This window comes from Anomaloglossus baeobatrachus, chromosome 3, assembly GCF_048569485.1.
Source record: "Anomaloglossus baeobatrachus isolate aAnoBae1 chromosome 3, aAnoBae1.hap1, whole genome shotgun sequence".
Lineage (NCBI taxonomy): Eukaryota > Metazoa > Chordata > Amphibia > Anura > Aromobatidae > Anomaloglossus > Anomaloglossus baeobatrachus.
This window is the reverse complement of record NC_134355.1, coordinates 350,837,171-350,862,472: the sequence shown is the minus strand read 5'-3', so window position 1 is coordinate 350,862,472 and position 25,302 is coordinate 350,837,171. Positions and strand designations below refer to the sequence as shown.

The following is a 25,302-nucleotide window of genomic DNA, read 5'->3' as shown; positions in this document are numbered from 1 at the left end:
TTTCCCCCAATATTATTCTAATTGTATCATTGTTATTATTTATGATAGTATTTTGTAAACATGTGCCTATATTTGTCTATTTTTCAGTTTCCCCCAGTATTGTATCACTGCATTGTTATTATTTCTGATAGTATTTTGTAAACATGTGCCTATATTTGTCTATTTTTCAGTTTCCACCAGTATTGTATCACTGCATTGTTATTATTTCTGATAGTATTTTGTAAACATGTGCCTATATTTGTCTATTTTTCAGTTTCCACCAGTATTGTATCACTGCATTGTTATTGTTTCTGATAGTATTTTGTAAACATGTGCCTATATTTGTCTATTTTTCAGTTTCCACCAGTATTGTATCACTGCATTGTTATTATTTCTGATAGTATTTTGTAAACATGTGCCTATATTTGTCTATTTTTCAGTTTCCACCAGTATTGTATCACTGCATTGTTATTGTTTCTGATAGTATTTTGTAAACATGTGCCTATATTTGTCTATTTTTCAGTTTCCACCAGTATTGTATCACTGCATTGTTATTGTTTCTGATAGTATTTTGTAAACATGTGCCTATATTTGTCTATTTTTCAGTTTCCACCAGTATTGTATCACTGCATTGTTATTATTTCTGATAGTATTTTGTAAACATGTGCCTATATTTGTCTATTTTTCAGTTTCCACCAGTATTGTATCACTGCATTGTTATTGTTTCTGATAGTATTTTGTAAACATGTGCCTATATTTGTCTATTTTTCAGTTTCCACCATGTATCACTGCATTGTTATTGTTTCTGATAGTATTTTGTAAACACGTTCCCTATACCTGTCTAATGGCTACATTTCTATCATTCCAGCATCCTATTGATGTACCATGGTGCAATATTAGTGCCATAAAGCCATCAGTCATGTACTTTTCTTGTCCCTCCTGCAGGTGTAGGACAGTGCATGGTGAGCTGCCTGCTGCTAGGCTCATGTGACATACCAGGGGACAGATCCAGCACCAGCAGCATCTCCAGCATCACCAGGAGGAGGAGCTGCTGCAGCCCAGACAATACAAGCAGCACTCACTGTACACATTGTACACATCTCTGGGCACCGCATACATGTCACTGTGTCAGCACAGGCCAGCTCCTTACCACCAGCAGCCTCTGCCATCTCCAAGGACGGCCACCAGGAGCCTCAGACACCCGGCTACCCCCCTGCCTCCTGCATCTCATGAACACAGAAGGTGAGCCCTGTGGTTGCCACTGACAGGTGCCCTTTTTCCCTGCCTCATCGTTCTTGACCTTGCTGAGCATTGTAGTGCATGCATATATCAGCCCTTTCTTTGCTTTCTGTGACATGATATGCTGTCTATATGTCAGATAGTGATTAGTAAGAGGTGCTGCACTTGGATGGGCATGTAATAATATCCAGCCTGGTTACCAGGTACTTGTAGAAGTGCCAGCTGGCTGCAGCAGCCTCAGCCCCCTCCTTCAGTTTCCAGGGGTGAAGCAGTTCAGTGCTGAAGTGTCTGAGTTGTGTCTTTCTTGGATGAGTTCAATCAAAGGAAACCTGTTTTGTTGTTGTGCATTTAGTATTCTACTGCAGGGCCACTGCTGCATCACTACTTGCCATAGATGAGCCATTTGCTGGTCTAATCTGCTGTGGGAATATTAAATGCTCATTTATGTGTATGAGCAATTTGTATTATAGTTCCAGTTGTACTGTGGGTGGTTAATTCAGTGCAGACCAGAAAAAGCCAGGTGTATGACATCACCACCGAGTGTTACAGAACATGGAGCCATATACTGGGAGCAAATATGTCTGGAAGAAAAAGTCATCTGCAAAATGTCCTGCCACTGGCCTATTGGAGAACACATGCCTGAAGAGCCTGATACTAAAACATGGAAAATCAATCTACATTGTACATTCTTCATAATAGGCTAGAAGGAGCGTGAACAGCGCCGGCATTACTGATGCGAATTTCAGATCTGCATTTGGTAAGAAGTCTTTAACATGAATATGAAACTCCAGCCTGGACGATTAAGGAAATGTGATCATGTGCTTTAGTGCATTCTAGCTAGATAGCTTTTTATAGCTTCCCATGGCTCGTATGAGAGCACATCCATCAGATAGCAACATTAGCAGGGACAAATGATGTGCCTGTGGTAAGATACTGAAAGATATTCACACTTCTGTCTGGAGCCTTGTGGAGCTTTTCAACTAGTTATCTGCCCTCCTGTATACGCCATCGGATTATGTAGCATAATGTATGTGCAGAACTAAACGCCCAGGAGTTATGAACTCTTAATTTGATTGGGGATTTTAGGAAAATGAAGAAAAGCTCCTATTCAGAGTGTAATGGATTATTTCTAGGGCAGGATGTTTTCTTGACTTTTGTCATATATAAAAATACGCATGTAATGAGATTATTTGGGTATCCGCACAGAATTAGGTAAGTAGTAGGCACATTCTGATGTACACCATACTCAGTGTCAGACTGGGGCGTCAGGGGCCGACCAGTAACATGGACAATGTGGGCCTACTGATTAACTACATGCAAATATTATATTCACAAATTTACCTATGCTTCTATATAATTATATACTGGGTAGTTTGTAAAATGAGTGATGAGATGCTTTCTTTATCTGTACATAGTGAAACGATTGTATGGGGCAAATTACTGATCAAGATTGGGTGTAAGGCCTAGGACATATGGCGAGTAAAATGGCCTGAGTGGAATGTGATAAAAAATCGCATTCCACTCGGACCCATGTTACTCTTTGGGGGCCGATCCCATCTGAGATTATTTTCTCAGCCCTAATCGGACCGAGAAAATAGTCACAGCATGCTGCAGGTGGAATCCGATCCGTATTCACTCACACCCATACAAGTCTATGGGTGCGAGTGAAACATCGCACTGCTCTCAGATGAAACCGGAGTGCAGTGCAATAATCACATTAGCTGTGAATGGAGGAGATAGGGAGATTAATCCCTCCTTCTCCTCTGCAGCGCCCACACTTTCCTCCACAGCTGTGATCCGCTCACAGGATCGGATCACAGTTGCATGATACTCGGCTTACACTCGCAGCACAGCGGGAGCTGAGGGTCATTAGCATATCACATCCAATGCACTCCCATCGGATACCATATGCTTGTTTGGCCCCAGCCTAAGTGACATACTATACTGCAAAGGGACTCACCGGATGATTCTCCCGTTCTGTGGGCCAGTCCGAGCCTGACCATACTGTTCACCATGCACAATACTGCTGGGAGGAGATTCGATTAGATGGTCCCAATTCTCTCGATCGGATTGTTAAAATCACAATTAATTTGTAAAATGCCCATCTCCTGAAATTCTTTTTCTCTTATTAATATTAATCACTGGTTGATTTAAGAGTCCAAAGCCAATGGCTCCACAACAATTAGACATTTTGGAACTTCTTGTGAAAAGTGGGATGAGTGTGACCACTGGTGGACAAACATAGAAGAGACCTCTGTGCAAGAACAACATTTGGGCCCTTTGCAGTACAAGAGTTCATCATAATGCATAATTATTCCTACGTTAGAGGTGGAAATGGGCCCCCTGACCTCTTGGGTCCTTGGTTGCACCAATGAATGATATGTTTGCCCCTGAGCATGATGTTGTAACAGCACTATGTGCCTGCCACCGCTTAGTGGGAAGAATGCTAGGTAGGTAAATGCTTTAGGGATATTGGTGCACAGGGCGCTGTATGACCCTAATTACATGGGTGCCATGTACTCTGTGTAGTTATATACTGTATGGTACTGTTTTATTGACCGCTGTATGCACTATTTACATGCATACTGCATGAACTGTTTATTATGTGGCTTATGTGAGATGCTGTAGGCAATAACTATCTGAACCCATGCATATTTGGTACCTGCTATATATTCCATATTCAAAGTTTTTGATTGTTATTGAGTGATCAAAAAATTGAACTAATGTGAGTTTACTGCAGTGTGATTATGAAATTGTTGGTGGTCGTGTGGTTTTGTGGATAAAACAGCAGCTTACAAAACTTTGTAGCTATTAGAAATCAACTTTAAAAACCGCATGCCGCTGCCATTTGTGGCTTCACCTCAGCTGCTCTGTCCATTATGTCTGGACTCGGCTTATGCAGACCTCTGTGCAAATCAATTTGATCTCAATGCACGGACTGACCATGGGGTTCTCATCTGGAGCATGACCGCATTATATACTTTTATTAAGCTGGGATGCTCAGGATGTAGGAGTCATGGATTGTGGTCCAAGATTGGACCGATTTTATCAGATGTCTACAGGAGCCCTAGTGTTTGGTAGTGAATGTTAGCTTCAGAACTCCATCAAAAAGCGTTAAAATACCCATGTAGACTGGGTTATGATGGTGTAGCACCATTTATTTTTGTGATCGTCTTATGATTCCTACAGTGCTCACACGAAGCCAATTAGTCCTGGATACCGCTAAAAATCACACTAATGTACAGAGCAGTGGGATTGGCAAATGCCGTTAATTCTGCATAACTGCATGGGCATTAGAAACTAGGATTAAGTGCACACAAAGTTTTCGAAGAGTTTTTGGAGCAGAAACTGAGTAAAAACAGCAAATACTGCAAGTCCTGCAAATTTCAATACTCAAAAACATGGAATTTCTGCTTTGTGGCTATAAGTATAGAGAATCTTTTCTGAGTTTTTTAGAAGAAACTGAGAAAAAGATCCAAGTTTTTGAGAAGTTTTGCATTTTTGAGGAAGATTTGAAGAGTTTCCTTTCAGTTTCTGTTTCAAAAACTCTAAATACTTTGTGTGGAAATAGCCACGAACTGCTTAGCAAAAAAGACTCTATAGACACATACAAAAAGCGCTTTTTTCTGTGTACGTGTTAGCAGTTAAGCAGTATTAACTTCTATAGAGCTGACTTGCTGTACCTGAGGAAACCTATGGACAGATGTGACACTGCTGTACGCAGATTTGTTTTTGCACCCCTGTACAACCCCTTTTAAAGCATTCTAGTATTACACGGTATTCATTGCCACAGTTACAGACCAACTTTGTTAAAAAAAAACATGAGCCTGTTTGTATGCTGAAGGGATTTGTAAAAATAATCTGGTTATGTGTGATTCAGATGATATTATACTGGAAAAGTAACTTCAACCACTTACATACTTCTAGCTGTCTACATCACCAAGAGTTAGTTCAAAAAGCATTGAACATGATCATTGCTGTTTAGGTGCTAACTAGGATGTTCACTGGATTTTCTCATTTAGTCTGTGTACCTTCTCTAATTGCTACTGTTCCACTGATTCTGGAGCAGTTTTGCTTTTTTACCCCAAAGTTACGTTCCCCGGGAATAAAAATGCAAATTTTCCTTTCAAATAACTCAGCAAATACCACTGAACTTCTCTTTGTGCTCTTGCTTTTTCTCCTCTATTATACCGGCCAATCAAAACATGAGTGCTTCATAGGAGCAAAAAAGTAGATGCCCACAGAGAAGGTTACAGGAGCATCATGGGCCATTGTGTTTTCTTGATAGAAGATTTGTCTCACATGACCACACTGAGAACTCCACAGTCGCCATGTCTCTTCCAGCTATTAGAGAGAATCAGCAATGGAGAGCAGGAGCACAGTAGAGCAGTAGCACTGGAAAGCTGGAGTGCAAGGCCCAACTGTATTACAGGCAAAGCAATGCTGTTCTAGAAGAACAGGAAGGGACACATACCTCGGAGTTTCTAGCATGGTCACGATACGGATCTTTTCCTAGGAGAACATACTTAGCTAAACTGCAGTTGTAACCTTCTCTGTGGTTGTTGATTTTTTCACTCTGTTGCATGTTTTAATTGACCAGCATCATAGTGTGGAAAAATCAAACTCCCATAAAGAAGTACTGTGCTATATGCCCTGGTGGATGAAGTGAAAATTTACATCTTAATTATGAGGTAACATTACTTTGAACCAAAGAGGCACTGAAAATACCCCCAATTCATTCATTATGCATCAGCACACTGCAACTAATGATTAATTGAACTTCAATATTGCTATACATGTTAATAACATGAGGCATTCAGCAATAGTTTTAATCAAAAAGGGCAAAAGCCATCCATTTAAAGTCATGGCCGACAGTGTTGGCACCTTTGAAATTGTTCAAGAGAATGAAGTATTTCTCCCAGAAAATTATTGCAATTACACATGTTTTGTCATACACATTCATTTTTCCTTTATCTGTATTGGAACAACAGAAAAAAAGCAGAGGAAAGAAAGGCAAATTGGACATGACTTCACACAAAAATGGGCTGGACAAAATTGTTGTCACCTTCAACTTAATATTTGGTTGCACACCCTTTGGAATAAATAGCTGCAATCGCCTCCTATAAGCATCAACAAGCTTCTTACACCTCTCAGTTGGAATTTTAGACCACTCTTCTTTTGCAAACCGCTGCAGGTCTCTCATATTTGAAACGTGCCTTCTCCCAACAGCAATTTTAACATCTCTCCACAAGTGTTCAATGGGATTTAGATCCGTACTTCAACCACTTCAGAACTCTCCAACACTTTGTTTTTAGCAATTTATGAGTGCTTCATGAAGTATGTTTGGGGTCATTGTCCTGCTGGAAGACCCAGGACCTAGGACATAAACTCAGCTTTCTGACACTGGGTGTTACATTGCAACCCAAAATCCTTTAGTATTCTTCAGATTTCCTTATGCCCTGCACACAATTAAGGCACTCAGTTCCAAAGGCAGTAAAATGACCCCACAACATCTTTGAACCTCCACCATATTTGAGTGTAGGAACCGTGTTCTTTTCTTTGTAGGCCTCATTCTGTTTTCGGTAAGCAGTAGAATGATGCGATGCGCTTTACCAAAAAGCTCTATCTTTTTCTCATGTATCCACAAGACGCTTTCCATAAAGGATTTTGTCTTACATACATTTTGGCAAACTGCAGTCTAGCTGTATGTCTCTGTGTCACCAGAGGGGTTCTCACGTGTATCCTGCCATAGTGTTTCATTTCATTTATATGTCGACAGATGGTTTGCACACACAATGATGCACCATGATTCAACACTTTCAGTAAAACACTTTTCACCATGACTGAATATAAATTAAAAGAAAAACAGTTCTGGAATTACTGGATCAGAGGCAATTGGAGAAGGTATTTGGTTTAATTAAAATTCCAGTGAAAGGTCTCCTTTAATGGAATTACCTGGGACTTAAAATTATTGTGTTATAGATAGGGTAGGTTGGTCATTAATATTAGATTGGTGGGTTCTGACTTTTGGCTCCACTGATGTTCAGTTTTTTTAAGGAGATTATTGGCATTAAGAGATTGTCCACTACTCATTGATGGCATATCCTGAGGACAAGTCATTAATGTCTGAACAGCCAGGGTCCAACAGCCGGCACTGCTGCCGATCAGCTGTTCTCAATATATGGCCGGAAGTGCTCAGTTCCTCAGCTTCTTTTGAGAGTGGCCGGGTACTGCACGTCCGCCTCCTAGTAAATAGGAGGCAGAAGTGCAGTACTTGGCTGCGGCCGCTATCAGAAGTGGGAGCAGAACCAGAACTGAGCATTTCTGGTCACCTGCTGCCAGTGTTGGGTGTCGAACCATGGCCTATCAGACATTGATGATCTATCTATAAGATCTATAAGAAGTGGACAACCTCTTTAGCATGTTCACTGTTTTGTTTATCTGGAAGAGCTTTGCTTTTCTATGTGAAAAGTACTCTATGCTGCAATACCAGGTGATTTGTTACTAACAGTACGGTGCTGTGCTTTGTAAAAAATTAGCAGGATGTAATATTAGCTCATCAGATTAACATAGCATTAATACCATGGGCCTAATAACATGTAGGTCTCCCTCATGCTGACAAATACTTAGACTTTTCAAGACCACTGAGGGTGTCTTGTGGTATCTGGGACTGAAAAGTTGGATTGCAGATCCTTTCAATTGGTCTCAATGTACGTATGTGCTACCGCAGCACTTCTATGAAATTGGACCAGGAAGTCTAGCTTTTGTTCCCTATGCAGATCAGTGAACCCTGGGAGCCCCTGACCCAGTAACTGATTCTCTAGTAGTTCTTGCATTGCTCTGCCTTCGCTGCTACTACACACTGTATTATAAGATCATTATTAGAGATGTTATGACCTAGTTATCTAGTCATCACATTTTAGTCCTCATTAAGGTCTTAAGCCTGCTTTACACGTTACAATTTATTGTGCTATTGCATTTGCGATCGCACCCGCCCCCATCGTTTGTGCGGCACGGGCAATTTGTTGCCTGTGTCGCACAATCCTGTAACCCCCCGTCACACGTACTTACCTTCCTAACGACCTCGCTGTGGGCGGCGAACATCCACTTCCTGAAGGGGGAGGGACGTTTGGCATCACAGCAACGTCACACAGCGGCCGGCCAATAGAAGCGGAGGGGCGGAAATGAGCGGGACGTAAACATCCCGCCCACCTCCTTCCTTCCGCATTGCCGGCGGGACGCAGGTAAGCTGTGTTCATCATTCCCGGGGTGTCACACGGAGCGATGTGTACTGCCCCGGGAACGATGAACAACTGGACGTACGATTTTTAGAAAATGAGCGACGTGTCAACGATGAACGAGAAGGTGAGTATTTCTGCTCATTCATAGCTGTCACACGATACGATATCACTAACGAGGCCAGATGTGCATCACTTACGACGTGACCCTGCCGACATCTCTTTAGATATATCGTAGCTTGTATAGCCCGCTTTACTCTTAACCATTTTTCTTGACTTCCACCTTAGGAGCAGACTGTTTACTCCTTTAATTTCTTCAGAGGTCATAATCTTTATAAATTCAGTTAATGGAGTGCAAATAAGCATTGTTAAGTAGCAAGGATATTTCCATTTGTGGAATACATTGCATTCCATCGACTATGGTGGATCCCTTGCACTATGGCGGACCTGCATGGTGATTTTTAATTTTTTTTATAATTGGTGAACCAGGAAGAGTTGGGGAATATTTTTTTAAATAAAATATTTCTGTGTGTTTTTAAATTTCAATTGCTGTGTTTATAATGGAGGTGTCTGATAGACACCTGTCCATTACTAACAACAGGGCTTGACCCTCAACCTGAGCCTTGGGTATGTAGTTCCTTGTGATCGTTTTCCTTTATGTCTGTGTGCTATGGATACTGTTAGGCTCCAGCATGCTGGGGGATATGTTTAAACCTTTTGATGTCTTTGGCTCAGCTTGCTGGGGGTTCACTGCTAATGCCTTGAGGGAAGTTTAGTAGACAATTGGCCATATGTAGTCTACACTCCCCATACAGTAGGCATTTCTGTATACCCTTCTGATATTGGTCCCCACGTAGTGAGGTTTTTCCTTATGTCCTCCATTTACTGTTACAGTGATAGGAAGTAGTGTACTTCTTTTAATTGTTAATGTCTAATACATTTAAATTAAACAGACTCCATTTTGTGTTTACACATTTTTGAAGGGCTTGATACCAGCTGACACTACACAGCTGACATTAACCCCGACTACCATTACTCCAATTGCCACTGCACCAGGGCAATCAGAAAGAACCAAGGCGAAGCACCAGAATTGGCTCATCTACACTGTGTGCAGAATTATTAGGCAAGTGAGTATTTTGATCACATGATAATTTTTATACATGTTGTCCTACTCCAAGCTGTATAGGCTTGAGAGCCAACTACCAATTGAGTAAATAAGGTGATGTGCATCTTTGTAATGAGGAGGGGTGTGGTGTAATGACATCAACACCCTATAAGGTGTGCTTAATTATTAGGCAACTTCCTTTCCTTTGGCAAAATGGGTCAGAAGAAAGATTTGACGGGCTCTGAAAAATCCAAAATTGTGAGATGGCTTGCAGAGGGATGCAGCAGTCTTGAAATTGCCATACTTTTGAAGCGTGATCACCGACCACTCAAGCGTTTCATGGCAAATAGCCAACAGGGTCGCAATAAGCGTGTTGGGCAAAAAAGGCGCAAATTAACTGCCCATGAATTGAGGAAAATCAAGCGTGAAGCTGGCAAAATGCCATTTGCCACCAGTTTGGCCATATTTCAGAGCTGCAACGTTACTGGAGTATCAAAAAGCACAAGGTGTGCAATACTCAGGGACATAGCCAAGGTAAGGAAGGCTGAAAAACAATCACCTTTGAACAAGAAACATTAGATGAATAAAAAAAAATCATCTAAAATACAACTTGCCTAATAATTCTGCACACAGTGTAATGTAATGAGCCAATTCTGGGGTGGCTGCTGGCTGGTATTTTAAGGCTGGGAAGGTCCAAATAACCATGGACCTTTCCAGTGTGATAAAATCAGCATGCAGCTGTCTGCTTTACCTTTGCTGGTTATCAAAAAGAGGGGGACTCCACATCATTTTTTTTTAAAATGATTTCTTTATTAACTTAAGAATAAATACTCTTAAGTGCCACATGAAAGGCACTATATATCTGCAGGATTTCTGTCTATTCTATGTTTCAATTTATTCTATTTATATATTTATCTATCTAGATTTTAAACTTTTTTGCTTTTATTTCTGACAAATAGCTAAAATGTTTACTTTCAGTATTCTCGTATGTTATAGATGATGTTAAAAATAAATGCATTGCATAGGGAAGGCATATGCATGACATACGCATGTCTACATACGGAGGCTATGCGAGAAAAAGACCCGCACACTCGCATAGGACTTGCATGTCATACGGATGGCAAGCAAAAAATCCAAAACTCACATTCATATGATATGTGGCGTAACATATGCAGGACATTCGCACAACACTCGTACCACTTTTCGGGATGAGAATTGAACCGTTGTTTTATAAACTAGTTGGAGCGAGGCATAATAATCCAATTTGTAAACTCTTTTTACCATTGTCATATTTTCGTTAGTAGTCTGGAACTAGTTTCTCACTATTGCAACTGAAATCGAGTGCTTTGGAGCTACTGACTTAAAGACTCAAATACACGTTCTGTAAGTCTTCGTGGCCTACGTCACTTTGCCTAGTGGGACAGAAACTTGTTAAAATTGACCTGCTGAAATAGTTTTTGCTAATTAATTTGTGTTCTCCCTTAGTATATGTACAGAATTTTACTAAAATGAAATACGAGTGACACAATGGAAATATATTTTTGTATATTTTAATTTATTAATAGTCAGTTTGAAAGTCTTGTAGTCTTTATTGTGGTGGAGGGAGAAACGTCTGCTACATGCCGCGGTTTATGTAATTTATATCCCAGTAGACATACATTAAACAAGTAATTTAATTTACTAATATTATATCTGGTGGAAATATGCTCTGTAAGCACAGTTCCTTACTACACCTCAGAATATAAGCTAATATTATGTGGTCTCCACTGGTTATGGCTGCTTTGTTGGTCTGTGTTTAGAGTACGTGATCAAATTCATGAATAAAAATCAAGGTAATAAATAATCTTGGAGGGTTTTATAGCATTATAGATGTATTCCTATCTCATAAACACTGCAGAGTGTCCACTATAATTCTAAAAAAAAAACAAAAACAACCCTTCTTTGGTGTCATTGTAGCTTGGATTGTAGCCGGCTGAAAACTGAAAACCTGTCCACTCCATCCTTGATATCTTCCAAAATAACATAAAAATCCTTTTGCAGTCTTTAGAATTGTGAAGATTTCCATGCTGAGATATATCATTGATTGACGTATTCCAGCCTCATGCCTGAGGCTGGAATAGTGAGATTCCTTCAAAAACATGGCTTGTTTTCATTTCTTTCTGTTGAAGTGAAAACTCTGTGTGGATCTAAGGCATCAAATACATCATAAGTACCATGCTCGGGTGCTCCGTACGCATAATGACTAGTGATAAGCGAGGACTACCATGCTCTAGTGCTCGGTACTCACAACAAGCAGTTGGATGCTCGGATGGGCGCAACTGGAGTAGCCGAGTATAATGGAAGTCAATGGGGAACTCAAGCATTTTTCCGGGAAATTTTCAGGAAAAATGCATGAGTTCCCCATTGACTTCCATTATACTTAATACTCGAGTCTCGCCTATCAGAGCATTCAACTGTTTGTTACAAGTACTGAGCACTACCTTGCTCGAGTGCTCGGGACTTGTAACTAGCAGTTAGGTGCTTACATGGGCTCGACTCGAGTACCTAAGTATAATGTAAGTCATTGGGGAACTCAAGCATTTTTTCTGGGAAATCTTCCGGAAAAATGCTTGAGTTCTTTATTGATTTCCATTATACTCTGCTACTCGAGTTGCAGCCATCAAAGCATCCAACTGCTCATTACTAGTGATGAGCAAGCACTAAAATGCTACTGAAATCAAGCAGATCGGATGCGCAGATGGGCTTGACTCGAAAAACAAGCATAATGGAAGTTAATGGGAAATTCAAGCATTTTTCCGGAGACCCTAACAGGAGGGCCGGGGATGAGAAATCTCTATTTCTCACCAGCCCGGCCCTCCAGTTAGAGACTTTCAGAAAAATGAGATAGACAATACATCATCCGTGAAATCGAACATATCGAGCACCCGCATGATACTCAATCAAGTACTGTGCGTCTGAAACACAAATTCGATTGAGTATTGAACAGTGCCGAGCACGCTGACTCATATAATAATATTAATAATATTTATTCACTTTTTAGCGCTATTGATTCCACAGCTCTTTACATACATTGGCAACACTGTCCCCATTGATGCTCACAATCTAAATTCCCTATCTGTATGTCTTTGGAGTGTGGGAGAAAACCAGACTACCAGGAGGAAACCCACGCAAACATGGGGAGAACATACAAACTCCTTGTAGATGTTGTCCTTGCTGAGATTTGAACCCAGGCCCCAGTGCTGCAAGGCTGCAGTTCTAACCACTGAGCCACCATGCCACCCACTCTTTACGAGTACCAAGCACCCGAGCTCCGTCAACCCTATATTAGTCGCAGTCGAGTCCTCCACTTCCGCTCCCTACTCAAATCAATAGGGGGCAGATGTGCAGTACCAGTGACGGCCCCTATGCTGTTGATGGAGCTTTGTTGTGCAGCTCCACAACTGATCACATCCAGCTAGCCACTTTTATATTGATGGCGTAAGGATAATCCATCAATATACAAGTCCCAGAAATCCCCTTTAAGTAATCTCCTTCTGGTAAAACTTCAATTTATTGAAGTCTTACCAGAATCTCTTGAGTAATAAAAGTTTTAGCAGGAATAAGTGAGCAAGCTGCAAGTTTTATTCATTGTGAGGCGACATTCAGACTGTAAAAAACTAGGACCCATGTTTTTCTACAGGTCTGTTCAGACATATTTTTCATTTTTTTTACACAGACCAAATGTTTTTCTCTGGATAAAAACCGGGCCCCTGTTTGTTTTAGCCGAGTGTGAACTTGGCTTGAAAAACTTTGCCTGTGTTTGAAACACTTAACAGCAGTTGTATTCCTAAGGCCTTGTTCACACATTCAGTATTTGGTCAGTGGTTTACGTCAGTACACTGTGTGCAGAATTATTAGGCAAGTTGTATTTTAGAGGATTTTTTTTATTATTGATCAACAAAAATGTTCTCAATGTACCCAAAAGACTCATAAATATCAAAGCTTAATATTTTTGGAAGTTGGAGTGTTTTTTTTAGATTTGGCTATCTTAGGAGGATATCTGTTTGTGCAGGTAACTATTACTGTGCAGAATTATTAGGCAACTTAATAAAAAAAAAAATATATTCCCATCTCACTTGTTTATTTTCAACAGGTAAACTAATATAATTGCACAAAATTTAGAAATAAACATTTCTGACATGCAAAAACAAACCCCCCAAAAAATTAGTGACCAATATAGCCACCTTTCTTTATGATGACACTCAACAGCCTCTCATCCATAGATTCTGTCAGTTGCTTGATCTGTTTATAATCAACATTGCGTGCAGCAGCCACCACAGCCTCACAGACACTGTTCCGAGAGGTGTACTGTTTTCCCTCCCTGTAGATCTTACATTTTATGAGGGACCACAGGTTCTCTATGGGGTTCAGATCAGGTGAACAAGGGGGCCATGTCATTATTTTTTCATCTTTGGAGCATTGTCCTGCATGAAAATCATTTTGTTCTAGAACAATACAAACTTCTTCCTGTACCACTGCTTGAAGAAGTTGTCTTCCAGAAACTGGCAGTAGGTCTGGGAGTTGAGCTTCACTCCATCCTCAACCCGAAAAGGTCCCACAAGTTCATCTTTCATAATACCAGCCCATACCAGTACCCCACATCCACCATGCTGGCGTCTGAGTCGGAGTGGAGCTCTCTGCCCTTTGCTGATCCAGCCTCTGGCCCATTCATCTGGCCCATCAAGAGTCACTCTCATTTCATCAGTCCATAAAACCTTTGAAAAATCAGTCTTAAGATATTTCTTGGCCAAGTCTTGACGTTTTATCTTATGTTTCTTGTTCAAACGTGGTCGTTTTTCAGCCTTCCTTACCTTGGCCATGTCCCTGAGTATGGCACACCTTGTGCTTTTTGATACTCCAGTAACGTTGCAGCTCTGAAATATGGCCAAACTGGTGGCAAATGGCATCTTGGCAGCTTCACGCTTGATTTTCCTCAATTCATGGGCAATTTTGTTCCTTTTTTGCCCAACACACCCTGTTGGCTATTTGCCATGAAACGCTTGATTGTTCGGTGATCACGCTTCAAAGGTTTGGCAATTTCAAGACTGCTGCATCCCTCTGCAAGACATTTCACAATTTTGGACTTTTCAGAGCCCGTCAAGTCTCTATTCTCACCCATTTTGCCAAAGGAAGGGAAGATGCCTAATAATTAAGCCCACCTTATATAGGGTATTGATGTCATTACACCACACCCCTCCTCATTACAGAGATGCACATCATCTGATTTACTTAATTGGTAGTTGGCTCTCAAGCCTATACAGCTTAGAGTAGGACAACATGTATATAAATTATCATGTGATCCAAATAGGCAGTTGCCTAATAATTCTGCACACAGTGTATTTGTAAGCCAAAACTAGAAGTGAGAAATACAGAAGTGGTGCCTGTGTTTCCATTATACCTTCCCTCTGATTGTTCTGGCCTAGAAATACTGTTGTAAAATACTGACCAAATAGTGAATGTGTGAACATGGCCTTATGTGTCACAACATATTATGTAGGAGTATGGAACTGGGGTCAAGCAGCTGATTAGAAGCCAAGATGCTGGGTTGGTTTAGAAAGGCGTACTGTTGGGAGACAGACAACAACACCTCCTCAGTAAATTGCCGACATGAGTATTTACTGTAGCAGGCACTTTGCATAATGACTTTGAAGTCCTGTTATTAAACTCGGATTTAATATTGTTTATAGAGATTGCTAATGAAGAGGAGATGCTTATTTGTGAAGTGTTCAGGAGATTATCATTTACTACAACTAATGCTGATCTAAGAAAATGTGCAGATGAGGTTTCTCGCAAGACATAATTAGTGACCATGGAGAAAACATCCCGAGAGTATAGGTGTTCTGGAAAAATAAATCCTTAGTAATTACATTAAGCATAGGCAATGTAAAAATATCAGTGGATTAAAATGTTTTACATTTGTTAAGCAGCTCTCCCCTTCCAAAAGAATCATTTATCAAACTTGTGTCCTTGGAATTACAGTTTATTTTTTTTTGTGTATTTTAGGTAAAATTCTTTTTACTACATGAGCCAGATGGATTGTGCTGCCCATAGAGACTGCTGGCTAATGTATTTTTAGTTTTCTGTGTACAAATATCTATATAACATTGTAGCAGAGCTAAATTTATCGTTTTACCATTTCTTTTCTCTGTTTAGTGATTTTTCTCTTACGCAAAAAATGTCTACATTTTCATCAGAGATTAGGATCACATTTTCATCAATGTTTGGTCGGAGTGTCCGTTCTTAACATCCGCGTTGCATTATTCTTGTTTTTACTTATCAAACATACATTAGAATCTTGTAACTGAAAAACTGGGCCAGCATACGTGTTGGAATTAGTATTGGTGTTCATTCACACTGTGGGCAAAACCTAGAATAAAACCAAAGAGCAAATACCCTGCAGTAAGTAAATAAATAGTAATAGTACATGTAAATAACAATGTACCATATTGTTCTGTTTATAAGACGCGCTGGTTTTTAAGATGGACCTCACATTTAGAAAAAAAAGGTGAAAAAAATGGGGTCCGTCTTATAATCCAGTGGTGTCTTACTGGTGGGTGACAGTGGTGGTGGAGCCACAGGAGGTAGGGGCGGTAGTGGAACAGGGCGATACTGCGGGAGGTGCGCTGGGTGTCCCAGATGCTGTTCCAGAAACTGTCGGCGGTGTAGGCTTCAAAGAAATGGTGCCCGGAGTCGGGGTGTGCACAGGTTGAGCTATCGGCTCAATGACAAGCCAAGATCTCATCTGCGCACGCACCACCTCCGGGCGCCGTTTTTCATAAGTCTGCTGCTGGGAGATCAATGGGCCGGAGCGGCGCGTGCGTAGATGAGATCTTGAGCCGAGAGTTCCATCTGTGCACGCACCAATTCCGGGTGCCATTATTTGAAGCCCGCACCGCCCACAACACAGCAGCCCGCAGCCCCAGCACAGCCGCCGCAGCCCTAGCATATCTGCTGCAGCATAGCCCCCGCACAGCCGCTGCAGCACAGTGCCCGCAGCATTGCTCCTGCTTCCTGCAACCCTCTCCACCACCTCCCAGTAAGTTACGATTTGCCCGTGACGCAAAAAGGACGGGGTCGGGTACTATCGATTGTGAAATCGCACAATCGGTTGTACCATGTAAAGCAGCCTTAAGCCATCCCACCGTGACAAATTGTACTCAGTCAGGATGGTGCCTAACCCTTGTAGTTAACCTCGCTACTTGCCAGCAGTCCTCAAAATATACGGGGGCAGAACAGGATCTGACTTGTTTCAGCACTTGCCCATGGAAAGCTTTATAGACAAAATGGACAGCACAAAAAGGGGAGCACATGTGAACATACGCAATGTCTAAAAGAGCCCTGTAGAAAACAGCATATAGCTCTTCATGATATTTTATGATAGTCAGCCTTGCTACATCTGTGTAATTATTCTCTATGTGCACATAAAAAAATTGTGAGAATGTTAATGTGTACGTGGGGAACAAATTCTAAAAGGAGAATAGAAATCTGGCATGATGTGCTATGCGAAGAGTATCTCATGCTGACCTGGATAATCCGTGTTGACCTGAGGTATCAAAGTGGATGGCGGCTGCCTGTAGGTGGGCGTTTTGTATCAGCACAAAACCATTTTCTTGTTCTCCGCAGGTAAAGCATTGGTGTAAAGGGCATCCCTCTTAAGTATAGTATTCTGTTGTAGCTATTATTTGCATGATGTCCCTATGGGATATCCATAACTCTCATTGTTTGACTTTGAAAGCGTGCATCAGGTGCCGGCATACAGGGCGAAGAATGGAATTTCTGTGAACAGCAATTAAATGGCAGCTGTTACCAGTCAGGGAATTTAATTTCTAAAACTGGCTATTGTGATTAAAGCATGCTAAATAGAATAATTCCAGAAATTCTGATTGTTTTTTTATGGTTAACTTATATTTATCATATTGCCATGTTTGGCATACAGGCGGTGCTGAGATTTTTACTTTTTACAGCAACTCTCTTTAGCACTCATAAAACTCCAGCACACCCCTTCATTTTATAAAGGCATAGCATTGTTAGGACTCTTTCAGGCTTACGGCTTGGGGCCCCTATGCAAGAAATGTGTTTGCGTCCCTCTTTTATGGCGCTCAAGCTACATAATATATATACTGTGTGTGTGTATATATGTGTGTGTGTATAGAATATATACTGCATGGGAAACAAGTATTGGACACGTCACCAATTCTCTAAATTAATATATTCTTAAATATGCTATTGACATGAATTTCTCACCAGATGTTGATAACAACTGGCAAAGAAATCAAACCACACATGGCACTGGCAAACTTAATTTAATTGAATGGAGGATAAATGGACAAATGTACTGGGACATTCTTGATAAAAATATCTACCTGTATGATGAAGATGAAACGAGGGTGAACATATCAGCAAGACAATGATCTCAAACTCACAGCCACGGAAACTTTCAATTGGTGTCAGAGAAAGGAAAATAAAGCTGCTAGAATCGTCCAGCCAATCACTTGACTGAAATCCAATAACAAATGTATGGAAAGAACTGAATTAGAAGAACCTGCATGATTTGAAGAGTGTTTGTGTGGAAGAATGGTATAAAATCCCATCTGATCGCATGCAACTAATTTCTTCATACACAAGGTGTCTTGAAGCTGTCATTAGCAACAAAGGCTTTTGTAAGAAGTATTAAATAAATTTTAGTAACTGTTGTCATACTTCTCATTATTACACATCACTTAAATTCATACAGAATTTATACAGAAATTATAAACACGGGGGGCGTGGCCTGGACCTCATGTAGGGAGGAAGCAGCACAAGAGAGCCCCTGCCTGGATCCACTCAAAATCCTGAATACTGACCCTGTTAATAGGCATAACTAACCTGGAAGGCTGCAATATTCACCCAGGCATCTGGAGAGGGGAGGATACTAGCACCATGCCAATCCGTATTAACAAGAAAGATAAGGATAAAGAAGCACAGGAATATGTCCCTGCAGTGGCCAAGATGGCACGGGCAAAAACCAGGCCCTCCTGTAGTGCAGAAGTGGAGAGATATGCCAGAGTACCTCCTGTTCCTGATCTGTCTTCTGGTGAGAAATCTGTGAGAGACACTGAACATAATGTGGAGGATCCAGTGAGTAATTTGAGCCCTGTTTGTTCAGTAGCTCAGCAAATACAGAGGCTGGGGCCTGTGATTGAAGGTGGGGGAGGGAGAGATATGGAGCAGCCTACTGAAGCTGAACCCACACTGGGAGAAATCCTGGCAGCAGTTAAGGGTACTTTACATGCTACGACATCGCTAGCGATCTCATTAGCGATGTGAAATTCTAGATCGCAAGTGCGATCTTTTGAGATCGCACGTGCGTAAAATAACCTACATCGATAATGAGATCGCTAGCGATGTCGCAGCATGTAAAGTAGCCTTTACACTTGCAGCACCACACTGGCCACTTTAAGTAACCAAATGGGAACTGTCACTCGGGATATAGCCTGTATCAAACATGAGCTGCAGGGGGTGACTACCAGAGTGGGGGAGCTGGAAGAACATGTGAGTGCAGTGGAGGATAAATTGCCACAAATGACACGGGAGCTGGGAAAAGCCACGCAAAATATCACAACACTGCTGAACAAGGTGGACGATTTGGATAACCGCTCCCGTAGAAGTAATCTGCGCCTGGTGAGGGTCCCGGAGAGGGCAGAAGGGAATGACTCCCTGGGCTTTTTTGAAAAATGGCTAATGGACACCTTTGGCAAAGATGTTTTACCTCCATTCTTTACTATTGAGAGAGCGCCCAGGGTCCCTACACGTGCCCCCCCCCCGCCAGGAGCACCCCCACGTCCTATCTTGCTCAAATTTCTGCATTTTAAAGACAGGGATGCTATTCTGCACAGATCCAGAGATATTAAGGAGCTTACTATTAATGGGAGGAAGATCTCTATTTTCCCTGATTTTTCCATGGAGGTACAACGTAAAAGGGCGCAATTTATTGAGATTAAACAACACCTGCGTGGATTACAAGTGCCATACTCCATGATGTATCCTGCTAGACTGCGAATTGCGGTGAATGGAGAAACTCACTTTTTTGATACAGCAGGGGCGGCGCTGTCTTGGCTGGATATTAATGAGCGGTCCATGAGGAGGAAGAATACTTGAAGATCACGCTTTCTACCGCCAGGTGCTGCTGTTTCTTATTGTCTGAGACGCTATGCTGGTATAATTACTACTGATCATTTCATTTTGGATCCAGGGCGGGAGATGACCGGTTCACTGTGGACACTCGTTACGGGAACAAGCTGTGGACCCTTCTCCCTGCATGGACTCTGGGCGAGTTTTCTAGCCCTGATTCTCTCTATCTGAGAGAAATGTGCAAGTTACACTTGTTTTTGAGGGCGGGGGCACTGTACACTGGTGTGCAGGGCTCTATTTCCCTCCTTGTTTTTTTCGTTTTATTGTATTTTGCAATTAATATGTGGGATGTGGTGTACCTCAGTCGTGTCGCTCAACCTAATGCTAACAGGAATTGGTGGAGATTGCCTCTCTCCCCCAGTAATGAAGTATGCCCTGGTTTATTATTTATTAACCTGCTCTTATGGCGAAATCACTTAATATTGTAGCGTGGAATGTTAGGGGGCTCAGGGATGCGAATAAGAGGTGTGCTATATTTACTCATTTGCAAAAGTTTCTCCCGGCTATTCTATGTTTATCTGAGACCCACATGGTAAGAGATAATGTTCATTGGCTGAGGAAGGGATGGATCACACATGAATATCATTCCACATACTCGACCCATGCACGGGGTGTCAGTGTGTTGGTGCACAAATCCATCCCATTCTCATGTACCAAATCAGTGGTTGACCCTGGGGGCAGATTTGTTTGTTTACTTTGCACGCTGTATGGTATACAATTTATTCTGGTTGCGCTATACATCCCTCCACCATACTCAGTCGAACCAGTAAAAAGAATCTTGTCTGTTTTAGACTCCTTCCCCCCTGCACCGACTCTTTTGATAGGAGATTTTAACACATATTTACATCCTTATCTAGATAAGCTACATTCGGGGAACATATCAGAGGAGGCAGCCTCAATTTCATTTGCTAGAATGCTGACAGAGCTGGGTTTGGTAGACCTTTGGTGCGTCCAAAACCCCACATCCAAACAGATTTCCTGCTACTCTAGCTCCCACCACACTATGTCACGGATAGACCTGGCTATTGGGAACAGACTTATGACCTCATATGTACAAACGGTGGCTTATCTACCTAGAAGCGTATCTGATCACTCACCACTCCATGTTACACTTTCATGGGGAAACCCCCTCACCCTGTCTAGGCCTATCTGGAAACTTAATCCCTTCTGGATCCAGCTTATAGGGGGATCTTTACATGATAATATTTTAGAATATTTCCAACTTAATGAGTGCTCCGCACCATCACATATAGTCTGGGACTCTATGAAAGCCGTGGTGAGGGGCATCTATATCAGAGAAATATGCATACGTAAAAACCAAAACAGACGCTACACCCAAAGTCTGATTCAGGAAGTATCTGTTGCGGAGGCTGCAGTGGTGTTCAACCCGACAGAGGAAACTAAAAACACTCTATAGAAGGCACAAACGTCACTCAAAGAAAATCTCCTGTCGGTGGCGGCAAATAAACGCTACTTCCTCAAACAGAAATATTTCATAGAGGGAGTAGGGCACCTACTAGCTACGGTCATTAGGGCGCAGGAAGGATCTTCATATATAAATAGGCTGAAGACGGAGTCGGGTGATCTTGTAACGGAAAGTGAGGATATAGTGAGGGAGATAAAGAGGTATTATATGCGGCTATACACATCAGACTGTGACCTTACGGAGACTGAGATTGAGCAATATTTGGATGCTCTCTCTCTCTCCCCACACTGGCCGACGAAGAAAGGGTTTTGTTGGATTGAGACATCCTGTTGGAAGAATTAGAGGAAGCGCTTGGCCAGACGCAAAATGAAAAAGCTCCAGGAACGGATGGCCTGCCTGGCGAGTTTTATAAAACTTATGCACCCTTGCTACTACCTAAACTACTTAAAGTATTTGAAAAGGCTGAAAGGCAGAGGGTCCTCCCGCCTTCTATGAGGGAAGCTTTAATAGTCTTAATATTAAAATAAATAGGATGTCCCGAGTCATCTCATCTATTATACAGAATGATCAAACAGGATTTATTCCATGTAGAGCCACATCTATGGATCTTAGAAAATTATACTTAGGGATTCAGCATAGTTCTGAGAAGCCAAGGGAAAGGGCAATTTTGTCCTTAGACGCCGCTAAGGCGTTCGATAGCTTAGAATGGGGATATTTGTGGGCGGTACTTCGGAAAATGGGTTTTGGACACAGATTTATAAATTGGGTGAAGCTGCTATATGACTCACCGGTGGCGAAGGTTAGGGCTAATGGCAGGGTCTCTGAGTCTTTTCCTCTCGGAAGAGGTACTAGACAGGGGTACCCGCTCTCGCCCTTGCTATTTACTACTAAAGTGGAGCCATTGGCAGTTGCAATACGGAAGTCCAGGGAGATAACGGGATTTAGGTGTGGAGCAGTGGAGCAGAAAATATCATTATATGCGGATGACCTACTTTTATATTTAGACAGGGTACATTCCTCGATTTTGCCGGCAATGGATATCATTCAAGAATTTGGGCGGAGGTCTGGCCTTCGGATTAATTGGTCCAAATCGGCTTTAATGCCAATAGACCCTCTCCCGGTGGATTTCTCGGACTTGCAGATACCGGTTCCTGTGGTCCAAGAGTTTAAGTATCTGGGAGTAACTGTTAGCCCAAATCCGAAGGATTTCCAGGCCCTAAAGCTGGAACCCCTGTTGCAGCGGTTCAGAGCAAAGGTACACACCTGGTGTCGCTTGCCGCTATCAAATATCGGTAGATCCAACTTAAGCGGGCTTTACAATTACTATATCTTATACATAATTCTCCAGTGTGGATACGTAGGGAATTTTTTGCAAAAGTTAATACATTATTCCGGGAACTTATCTGGAAAAAAAACAGGCTAGGATTCGACTGGAAGTGCTACAGCGGGGAAAGGAGGAGGGAGGACTGGCGGTACCAAACCCATATATATACTATATAGCCTCCCAGATGCAACATCTTAGGGGTTGGGGCAAAGAAGGAGTGTATGATAATAGTGGTGATATAGTGAGAGAGGGATCGGTATGGAAATATCCAGGTTGCCAGTTGGATGTGGGACAAAGACAGATAAATGGGGCACGATATCCCACGTTGACTATGATATTTCGGGTATGGGACAGAGGTAAGTTTCTTTTGAAGATAAATGGGCCTACGGAGTTCTGGCCACTGTGGCGGACCCGGATTTGCCAGAAATTAAAAAAATAGTGGGGTTCAGAGGATGGGAAGATAAAGGGATCCATTTAGTGTCACAAGTACTACAAATATCTTACATATTCTTAAGAGTTTTGAGCAATTGAGAACGGAGTTTCACCTTCCGCATGTCTTCTTTTGTCAATACTTACAGCTGAGACATGCACGGAACAGACAGAGGAGGACAAATCCGGTGACAGTAACACATAATCAAACATTACATATGCTACTTACATCTGAGTCCTCTAAAGGTCTTATTTCTGAACTATACAAAAGATTACTACCTGCCCATCTGGAGACATACCCACTGTCTGTTAAAAGAAATGGGAACGGGACGTTGGTCCCCTGACGGAAGACCAGTGGTCCGACATTCTAGAATAGGTCCCTAAACTGGCGGTCTCTGAGTGCCAAAGACTTTATCAAATATATCTCATCCACAGGGTATATAAAACTCCCAGCCTATTATTCAGGATGGGACTTAGACCAAATGCACAATGTGTTAGGTGTGGACAGGATGATGCCCATTTGATGCATGTTATGTGGGAGTGTGGACACATTGGTGATTTCTGGAAACAAACCCTGGGACTCATAGACCAAATATATCATATCACAATACAACCGTCACCTCGTTTATGTTTGTTGAGTCTATGGGAGGGAGGAGTAGACCCGGACTCTCCAACAGCCCTGGGAATAGCCCGTATCCTGTATCAAGCAAGAAAAATACTGGCATACCATTGGTTAGATCCTCTACCACCAACGTTATCAGAGCTTAAAAATAAATTAAATAACATCATTAGATTGGAAAGGGAAGTTTATTTAAAGAGAAAAACACTGAGAAAGTTTTACAAAATCTGGCAGCCATGGATGGAGTCACCGGGTCACCCCTCTGGGGCACTAGTGCAGGATGTAATGCTGGACCAGTTACTGTTGTGCTTGCAGTGAATGGAACATTTGGGGAGTAAAAGTTAAAACTAGTGTTTTACGTGGCGGAGTGGACTTTGAGCGGCGCTGTGGGAGGGGCTGGAAGGGTGTGATTGATGATTAAACGGGGAGAGAGAGGCAGACGGGTATGGAAATATGATGCGGAGCGAAACGGCTGATGGAGGAGACTTTTCTATTAGGCCCGTTTCACACGTCAGTGAAAAACACTGACGTTTTTCACTGGCGTGTAAAACACGCACATGTCCCTCCGTGTGCCGTGAATCACGGCACACGTGGGTTGTCTAAGTGCAATCCGGGCTTCGTTCTCCGTGGCCCGTGATTGCACTTAGAAATCAACTCACCTGTGCCCGCTCCCGCTGTCCTTGGTGCTGAACGCTCCCGCGGTGCAGCATCCGGCTGGCGCTGACCCCCGCAGCAGCTGCTTCCGGGTCGGCTGTGTCGTGCATCATGAATATGCGCGACAGTAATGAGCCGGCTCAGAAGCAGCAGGCTGCACGGGCTGCAGAGAGCGCGGCTGAAGCCGGGTGAGTAAAAATGTTTTTTATTTTAAAAGCACGTTTTTTTCTGGCACGTGTTTCACGGATCACACCACTGCGTGGTCCGTGGGACATCAGTGATGCCAGAAAAAAATGGACATGTCTCCGTGCGGCAATCACGGACATGCGTGAACGCTGCACGGAGACATGGTCAGTGAAACATCACTGATGTGTGAGCAGACCCATTCATTATAATGGGTCTGCGTATGTCAGTGATTCTGGTACGTTTAAAAAAAGCACAAACGTCCCAGAATCACTGACGTGTGAAAGGGGCCTTAGACTGAGGTATTATTGCATAATTTAAACTTTTATCTGTGGAGCCATGTTGTTTGTAGGCTCAATTTATATAACTGATCTAAGAATCCTTATTTTTTTTTTATATATATACAGAGGAAGAACCTGATTTATAGACAACATATGTTTTTTCAATGTACGCTTTTACTAGTTATATAAGATGCAATATATTTTCTCTGTATTGATTCTTAGTTGCTTAATAAAAAAAGATCTGATTTAAAAAAAAGAAATTATAAACACAGGATGACAGAAATTATGTAATACTGCTCAGAAAGACAACACTTAAAGCTCATTGAAGAATCCAATTTTTCTCCAGCCACGTGTAAAGTTTTTGGGTTTTTTTCACCCACTCCTCTTTTCAGTGGTCTTATCCAGTGGATTTACACTGATGAGCAAAAGTGTAACGATGTTTTGAACTCTTGTCTTTCAGGCTCCATATCTCACCATTCACTATAGCTTCCATTGTGAGATTACCTTTATTTTATAGACAATCATCTTAGCGATCTCGTTGATAAATTTAACTTGCAACAATTTAACATATGATTAGTTGTATAGATTCTTGTCATGCCACTGCATTGCTACTGTT

General features: G+C 41.9%; 1 protein-coding gene across 3 annotated transcripts in view; it reads left to right on the top strand.

Annotated features, from left to right (window-relative positions):
* Positions 1–996: 996 nt before the first annotated feature.
* The window catches only part of KLHL32 (kelch like family member 32), a 437,153-nt gene continuing 412,847 nt past the window's right edge, over positions 997–25,302 (top strand). The window contains exon 1 of one of the 3 annotated variants that reach the window (XM_075338390.1): positions 997–1,221. In XM_075338390.1, the coding sequence (XP_075194505.1) occupies positions 1,097–1,221 (125 nt within the window). In that variant the 5' untranslated portion in view covers positions 997–1,096. Of the gene's footprint in view, positions 1,222–1,870; positions 1,976–25,302 lie in introns of those variants that run through there. The other 2 variants (XM_075338392.1, XM_075338391.1) reach the window with 2 other exon arrangements.